The sequence below is a fragment of the Uloborus diversus genome, unplaced genomic scaffold (genome assembly GCF_026930045.1).
Source record: "Uloborus diversus isolate 005 unplaced genomic scaffold, Udiv.v.3.1 scaffold_11, whole genome shotgun sequence".
In the NCBI taxonomy this organism is placed as follows: Eukaryota; Metazoa; Arthropoda; class Arachnida; order Araneae; family Uloboridae; genus Uloborus; species Uloborus diversus.
In genome coordinates, this window is record NW_026557765.1 from 11,474,867 (window position 1) to 11,484,238 (window position 9,372).

General features: G+C 37.7%; 1 protein-coding gene across 1 annotated transcript; it reads left to right on the forward strand.

The window, feature by feature from the left end:
* The first annotated feature begins 1,394 nt into the window (after nt 1-1,394).
* LOC129232185 (serine/threonine-protein phosphatase 6 regulatory ankyrin repeat subunit C-like) lies at nt 1,395-8,928 on the forward strand. Its single transcript, XM_054866425.1, has 3 exons — nt 1,395-3,819; nt 3,898-5,697; nt 8,870-8,928. Exons 1-3 carry the CDS (start codon nt 1,395-1,397, stop codon nt 8,926-8,928), a joined length of 4,284 nt encoding a protein of 1,427 aa, XP_054722400.1.
* Nucleotides 8,929-9,372: the final 444 nt, after the last annotated feature.

Below are 9,372 nucleotides of genomic sequence, written 5' to 3' on the forward strand. Positions count from 1 at the left end.
TACAGAAACGTAAATAGTTCCAGACTCGTTTAATCAAGCAAATTTGGTCTCAATGGAAAGAACAGTATTTATTGCAATTGAGAAGTGCTCATAATTTTTTAGTTCCTCACTCCCAACAGAACTTAAAAATTGGAGATGTAGTGCTTGTTGAAGGACCTTTGAAAAAAAAGTTACTGTGGGACATGAGTGTGATCGACAAAGTTCTCATAGGAAGAGATGGCAATGTACGTGCATGCATAGTCCTCATGTCTAAAGGTTGCTTAAGAAGAGCAATTCAACTACTCTATCCATTCGAAGTGACTGTTTTGTAATGAAATGTATTGTTCATTGAATGTTTAAATTAGTTTAATTTCAGACTGAAGTAAGTCGATTGTTAATTTAAGTAATAATTGAAATGTCTAATTTAGTTTAAATTGATAGATCTGTTGAATTTATGTTCTTAAGTTTTAGTATACTCATTAAAGAGTACAGGTGCAAAATGAGTAAAGTGAAAAACCAACTTAAATAAATCACAAAGTCTCAGGAAAATACAGCATATAGCTATTTCAAGGCTACAATGGAGCCTCTTCATCATTGCAAAAAAACCGGTGTCCACGTGGCGACGTTCTGTTCTCTCGCGACTTTCTGGTTGTGTGCCGAGTGTTTTGCACTAATTAAGAGGCTCCATTGTATCCTTGAAATAGCTCTATGCTGTATTTTGTGGATATTTTGTGCTTTATTTACGTTGATTTTTTTTACTTTATTCAGCTTGGTTACTCAATCGAAAAAAACTGAATTGCTTTTATCTTTAATGCGAAGGCGCAATTCATAAACAAAATAGAATAGTAGCGTAACGGTTAATAGGGTGCCTCGTTTTGCAATTTGCAACCCCTTCCCCTTTTTTTGAACGATTTGTAATAGGGGATAGCGGGGCTAAAACTTCCAGTTTTCAATCAAGCTCAACTTTTGTTATGGAAACTTCGTTCTATTTCTCCGAAATTAAAATCGTGTAACGTATGTCCTTTTAATATATAAACTTTTTTGAGTTGTTTTTTATCATTAATTTTTAGTACCTTAAGCCTACGGGGTAGGGTGAATTTAAATTACAACTAAAAACATTCCAACAATGCGTGTACTAAAATTGAATATCAAAAATATATGTAAATCCCAAAAACGAACAATAACATAATCAGAAGTTTAAAAAAAAAAAAATATAAGATAAGACCCGCGGGTAATACGACCGCCATTAATCGTGAGTTTACTGTATATGTAAAAAAATTCTAGACAAATTTCGTTTTTCATAGAACAATATTACCTTTTTTTGAGGGGGGGGGGAATATGAAGCTAAAATAATATCTCTGTTCAGTTTTGCAATTTTAATAGTAATGTAAAAATCCTTTCTTTCTTTCAGAAAAATGCCGACGATGCCTAAAACTAAGTTTATAAAGAAGAAATTGCTCCAAGCAGTAAAAAGTGGCAACCGTCGTCAAGTGCAACTCATTCTGCAATACGAACCACTTCTAGTTGATCTGAAGCTTACACGTGACGCACGTGCCTTAGACGTGGCCGCTAGTCTTGGACTAAAGGAAATAGTTGAAGTGCTGCTTTCAGCAGGTGCTAATACCCGTCTCCTGAACAACATCGGCAGGACACCTCTTCACAGTGCTCTTAGTAATGGTGCCGAGGATGTAGCGAAGGTTCTTGTTGACATGGACAGTGAAAATGGAATTCAAGATAACTGTGGCTACACCCCCTTGCACTTGGCTGTGGAGAAGGGATATTTCGTCATAGTGTGGAAATTGCTAGATGCAGGAGCCAATACTCGACTTCAAAGTAATACCGGCAGCACGCCTCTGCACATTGCTCTTTGCAACGGTGACGAATATGTTGCTAAATTTCTCATTGCCATGGGCGGCGAAAATGACATTCAAGATTGTTATGGTCGGACTCCTTTGCTTTTAGCTGCAGAGAAAGGGTATGAACAAATAGTAGTTGATCTGATCGCCCGAGGTGTCAGTATTCGCCCACAAAGTAAGTTCGGCAGAACGCCTCTCCATGGTGCTCTCTATAACGATTCCGCTGAAGTTGCGAAAATCCTGGTTGAATTAGACGGCGGAAATGATGTTCAAGATTTAGGTGGCTACACTCCGTTGCATTTGGCTGTAGAGAAGAAGTATACGGGCATAGTACGGGCACTGCTGGCAGCAGGGGCCAATACGAGCCTAAAAACTAATATCGGGAGGACACCCCTCCACATCGCCCTTCTCAAATGTGCCAAGAAAGTTGCAAGAATTCTAGTTGAAATGGGCAGTGAAATGGACATTCAAGATCATTACGGCAGAAGTCCATTGTTTGTGGCTGCACAAAATGGATATCTAAAAATCGTAAAAAAATTGCTGGTGGCAGGAGCTAATACCCGTCTCCAAACTAATATCGGAAGAACACCTCTTCACGTTGCCCTTTGCAGAAGTAAGCAGAATGTTGCAAAAGTCCTCGTTGACTGGGACAGCAAGAATGAAACTAAAGATTTGTTTAGTAGGACTCCCTTACTTTTGGCTGCACAGAAAGGATTTGAAGAAATAGTAATGAAACTGTTGGCTGCGGGTGCTAATCCTCGTGTCCAGAGTAATACCGGGGCAACGCCCCTCCACGGTGCTCTTTGCAATGGTGCCAAACAGGTCGCATTGTACCTCGTTGGTTTAGACAGTGGCAATGACATTCAAGATTTTTATGGCAGGACGCCATTGTTTTTGTCTGCTCAGAAGGGATACGTTGAAATAGTACAGAAGCTGCTGGATGCAGGTGCCAATACCCGCCTCCAGACTAACATCGGTAGAACACCCCTTCACGTTGCTCTTTGCCATGATACTGATAATGTAGCCAAAGTCCTAGTCCACTTTGACAGTGAAAATGATGTTCAAGATTGTTACGGGAGGACTCCTTTGCTTTTGGCGGCACAAAAAGGATGTGTAGAAATAGTAGAGACGTTGTTGAAAGCAGGTGCCAATTTTCGTGTCCAAAGTAACATTGTTCGGGTTAACGATGCTCATGATATTTCAGAAGTTGCTGTGAATTTGGATTGTGGAAATGACATTCAAGAGGAGTATCGCTACACTCCCTTACACTCGTTTTCAGATAATGTGAATGTAGTTTCATTGCGACAGCTACTCGCAGAATGTGCCGATACCCGTCTTCAATCTACGAATCCACATGTAAAGCAATTGAACTCTTTGGCACAAGAACCCAATGCCCGCATTCAAACTAAGTTCGGCAAAACGCCTCTTCACGGAGCTCTTTGTAATGGAGCCGAAGATGTTGCCAAAATCCTCGTGGACTTGGACTTCCGAAATGATATTCAAGATGAGTATGGCTACACTCCCATGCACTTGGCTGCAGAGCAAGGTTATGTAGACATAGTGCAGAAGCTGCTGTCTGCAGGTGCCAATATGTGTCTCCAAACCAATATCGGCTGGACGCCCTTCCATTGTGCTCTTTTTAGTGGCAATGAGGGTGTTGCAGAAGTCTTTGTTAACTTGGACTGCAGAAATACCGTTCAGGATGCGTATGGTTACTCTCCTTTGCACTTGGCTGCAGAAAAGGATTACGTAGGCATAATACGGAAGCTGCTGGCTGCTGGTGCAAGTACACGCCTCAAAAATAATGTCGGCAGGACGCCTCTCCATTGCGCACTTTTTAATAGTGCCAAGAAAGCTGCAGAAGAGCTTGTAGTGTGGGACAGCCGAAATGACCTTCAAGATGAGTATGGCTACACTCCCTTGCACTTGGCTGCAGACAAGGGATATGTAGACATCGTGCGTAAGCTGCTGACTGCAGGGGCCAGTACACGGCTTCAAACTAACATCCATAATACTCCCCTCCATGATGCACTTTCTAACAGTCACTGGGATGTAGCAGAAGTCCTCGTCGACTTTGACCCTGAAAATAATGTTCAAAATGAGTATGGCTATACTCCGCTGCACTTGGCTGCAGAGAAGGGTAATGTAAGCATAGTGCGAAGGTTGCTGTCTGCCGGAGCCGATATTCGTCTCCAAACTAATGTCGGCAGGACACCCTTACATTGCGCCCTTTTTAGTGGCAACGAGGATGTTGCAGAAGTCTTTGTTAACTTGGACAGCAAAAATATGATTCAAGATGTGTATGGTTACGCTCCCTTGCACTTGGCTGCAGAGAAGGGTTATGTAGGAATAATTCGGAAACTGCAGGCTGCTGCTGCCAGTAGCCGTCTCAAAACTAATACCGGCAGGACACCTCTCCACATTGCACTTTACAACGATGCTGAAGATATTGCAGACATTCTTACTGACGTGGACAGTGGAAATGATATTCAAGATCAAAATCACTGTACTCCATTGCACTTGGCAGTGGAGAAGCGGTATGTAGGTATCGTGCGGAAGTTGCTGGTTGCTGGTGCCAATACCCATCTCCAAACTAGTACTGGCAGGACGCCTCTCCACGTTGCTCTTTACAACGATGCAGAAGATATTGCAGATATTCTTATTGAGTTGTACAGCGAAAATGACATTCAAGATCAAAATCACTTCACTCCCTTGCACTTGGCAGTAGAGAAGCGGTATGTAGGTATACTGCGAAAATTGCTGGTTGCTGGTGCCAAAACCCATCTCCAAACTAGTACTGGCAGAACGCCTCTCCACATTGCTCTTGACAGAGGTGATGAAGATATTGCAAAAACTATCATCGACCTGGATAGCGGAAATGATATCCAAGATGAGAATGGCTGCAGTCCTTTACACTTGTCAGTAGAGAAGCAGTATGTAGGTATAGTGCGGAAATTGATAGTAACAGGTGCCAATACTTGCCTCCAAACTAAAACTGGCGATACACCTCTGCACATTGCTCTTAACGTCGGTTCTGAATATATTTCAGAACTTCTCGTCGACTCGGACTTTCGAAATAACCTTCAAGATAACCTTGGCAGGACACCTTTGCATTTGGCTGCGGAAAAAGGATTTGTGAAAGTAGCGAAGAAATTATTGTTCTCTAATGTTTATTCACACGTTTTCACTATCACTGAAATTAGTCCACTGAAAACTGCTGTGGAATTTAAGAGGACAAATATTGCCGAACTGATTTTTTTATGGTGCATGTTGAGAAGGATTACGGTCGATTGGTATGATCTGAATCTTCAGTTAACTGATCAGATGCACTTCTTTCAAGTATTGATTGAATATGCCACCGAGATAAAAACGATGGAAGACAGAAAACTGCGCGGAACTACTGTCTCTTACTTTGATCTTTCGAGGGCATCCGTGACCAGGATAGCTGTATATCTCTCGAACGACGCCATTCGGAATGTTTTACTTCGAGACGATGCTCTGTCTGACTTTCCAAAATGTGCCGGATTCGTTGCTTCTAAAGTTAAGAAAGCTGAAGAGATTAGGGTCCTCAATGATCAATGTTTGGACTGCTTCTCCGTCTTGTCCAGAAGTTTGCCCCTCCTTCCGCGAGGTACTGTCGATGTTCTGTTGCTTTACCTAAGTGAGCAAGAAACGAGAAATTTCGTTGAGGCATTCAAATTGAATGAAATGAGTGATCGCGACAGGAATGAAATGAGTGATCGCAACAGAAATGAAATGAGTGATCGCGACAAGAATGAAAAGAAAAAAGGATATGGCTTCTTTGATACGATGAATGAAAGGATGCATCTTGGAATAATTACTTTATTGTTTTTAATTGGAAGTATGTTTTTTATCTTGCTTGGAATAATTATTTTAGTATATTTAACTGGAACTATATTTATTATATCACTTGGAATTATTGCTTTAGTGTATATAATTGGAAGTATATTTGTTATATTACTTGGAATAATCACTTCAGTTCGTTATATCATGGCTATGTGGTACATGATAAAGCAATTGTTAAATACTTTTGCACACCGTGCTCCCACTTCGTGATACAAATCAATTACGTGCAATTATATAACAAATTTGTTATGTATTATTGCATTTTTTTGTTAAGGGTACACCGAAACAAATTTCAATGTTTTTGAAATTGACTTATTGTAAATGATGTGCAAGAGGGAATAATTTTAAATTTGTGTATAATAATCAAAGTTAAATTAAAGAGAATTTCTTTAAAAAATGTATTTTTCTCTCATAATCAAAAACTAACTACATAATTAAAAATTAAACAATGAAACAAGATATCCAAGTTTTGTAACACATAAATTAGGTAGATATTTCATTAACAATTCATACTTGTCTTGATACATAAATTTGTAATATACAACACTGAAGGTCTGTGAAAACTTGTAAACTTAAATTAATACTTATTATTTTAATTGTAAAGTGCGATTTTTTTCTTTCAGAAGTAACGTACATGTAAATAAATATTTTCAAAACTGTGGACCCTCTTGCGCATATTATCTTAAAATTTGTTTTGCCTGAAATGCGTTTAGACAGAGTTGGTAAAAAAAAAACCGTTTTTTTTTTTTTTTTTGGTTCAAACCAGGTTTATTTGGTTTAAACACTAATTTTTAAGAAAAACAATTTTATTTTAGCAAAACCATGAAGATTTTATCAATTAATTGTTAAGGTATTTTTAATATTCATATTTATACTTAATTTCTTCGTAATTAAATAATTAAGAGTAAACACTTGTAATTTCATTTCCTCATACGTAAAAATTTCTATTGGAGAATATTGTTTGAAAATCTTTAACTAGAATAAAAAATACAATACATAAATGGATCTGTAGGAAAATTATAATTTTGAATTAAAGTCATAGCTACGTTTCCTTGATATTATTTGTTATTTTTGCTTGTTTTGAATTTCACAAGTTGGATATAGTAGTAATTTTTATGTACGTTACATTTTAGTATCATTTTTTGGTCTTTCCGCACTTTATTGTATCAGTTTCTTATAAATACCATGTCCAATTTTTGCAATTTGACGTTCAAAATTACTACTGCATTTTGGCATTTTTTAACCGACTTCAAAAAGGAGGCGGTTATCAGTTCATACCGTATGTATGTTTTTTTTTTTGTTTGTTTGTCCACTCATAGCGTCTCACCTAGTGAACCGATTTTGATGATTCTTTTTGTAATGGATAGGGGATGGCTCAACTTAGGTCCCATTACTTTGTTTGACCATATTTGTTTTTTTAAAAAGAAGTTATGGGCAAAAAACCGAAAATTTTATGCAATTTCCCTATTAAATGATTAAAATGATACTGTAGCAAAGTTCGCACTTATCATCCGTGGATAACGGTGGCTCAGTGGTAGAATTGTCGCCTCCCACACGAGCGACCCGGGTTCAAATCCCGACTAGGAGAAAGTGAATTTTACTAAAATTTCGATTCTACTGTTTCCCGTATTTTCTCGAATGGTCTATTAATTTCTGTATCTTTCCAAGTCTGGAAAGTTCCAGCACTTTCTCAAGTTGTATATAAGGGGATGTAACGTTCATTCGTGGTTCTGAATAAAGATCTCGAGTTGAGACTAACGAGTATTCGCTTCATTTGGCTTTCTCATTGTCTTCGCTATCTTCACCTACGCGACAATATCAAACTCATTGTTATAAAAGTTTGGTGCCATATAACAGTAACATTAATAGTAATTGTAATGATAATTTTGAATAAAGGCTTTTCTAAAGCAATACAGTGATATAGAGCCGAAATTCTTACTAGGTAACTTCTTACTTTTACTCAAATATCTACATTTACACTAAAAAGAATAAAATAAAAAAATTTTGAAAAAAAAAAAAAATAGAACCGACTTCAAAATTGCTCTAAAAAGTGAAAAATAATTTTATTCTTTAAACACCATCGATAATACTTTTAAACATAATTTTTGAAGTTGGCGCAAAAACAAAAAGTAAAATCCATTGTAACCATGCTTTGTTCATATTTTTATCAAAAAATCATCCAAAGTTAGGAACGAAACATTTATATCGTTACTCAAATATGCTGTCATCAATGCGTAATGCATGTGGTAGTGAAGAAACTGGACCTGGTTAAATTTATACTTGTAGTTGAGTTATGGTTGTGAATGATTTTATCGATCGTTTTTGCGCCAACTTCAAAAATTATGTTTAAAAGTATTATCGATGGTGTTTAAAGAATAAAATTATTTTTCACTTTTTAGAGTGAAGCCGCCTGGCTTCAGGGGGAAAAACTAATTTTCCAGCAGTGGACTGTATATTGAGAATGAGATTGTTGACTGCATAGATGAGTCGTGGTTAAAACAACAACAATTAAATTTAATTACAATTAGAGTATGAGCATAATATTAAAGTAAGACTAGGATACGCATGTATCCTTACAAGGGATTGGGAGCGAGAGCCCTATGGCTGCATCCGCTAGCTACAACGTTGGAAGTGCATCTCCGAGCGGTGGTTTCCCACGCTCCTCTCACAATGGGGGCTTTAGGGTTGCTTGGCAAAGCCAAGACCCCAAGCGTTGCTCCTTATCGCTCGGGGACCCGCGCAGAGGCGTTAACATGCCGCCCGGCGTTGCAATGTAATACATTCAACAATTGAAAAACATAGATTTTAAATAAACTTACATAAAAATTGAACAAATCTGTTACCAAAGTTGAATAATTATGAAAACAGTAACACATGTTAAATACGATAGCATAATGAGTAGCAAAATGAGCTATACAATTGAAATTAAAAAAAAAAAACACTACAAACACAAATATTTCATCCGAATCTATTTTCATTTAAATTTAATAGCTGAGGCTCAATAATTGAATTAATTGGCCGTCCAATAAGGAAATGACCTGGTGTCAAAATTTCTAAATCATCAGTTGCTGATGACAAAGGAGTCAGTGGTCGAGAATTCAAAATTGCTTCCACCTGATTAGTTACAGTTATAAATTCTTCATATGTCAATCTCGCATTGCCAATAGATCTCTTTAAGTGGTACTTGAAGGACTTTATACCTGCTTCCCAAATTCCCCCGAAATGAGGATTTCTTGGAGGGATAAATTTCCACTCAATGTTTTCGGAAGATAAATAGTTGCTTAAATATTCATCTGGTTTGCATACAAGATTGTAAAGACGCTTTAGTTCGGCGTGGGCATACACAAAGTTTTTTGCATTGTCACTGTACAGAACTGAGCATTTACCTCTTCTGGCAAAAAATCGTTTTAGAGAAGCTATAAATGATTCTGTCGTTAAATCCGAAACTACTTCAAAGTGAACCGCTTTAGTCGATAAGCACACAAAAATAGCGACATAAATCTTGTTTAAAACCCCCTTTCTCAGACCCTTATATTTTACGTAAAATGGGCCGCAGAAATCTACTCCAGTATGTTGGAAAGGAAAACTGGGGTTTACGTGCGTTTCAGGCAGAGATCCTATGAGTTGTTCCGTTAAAGAGGGATTTGCCTTATAACAAGTGATACAACTA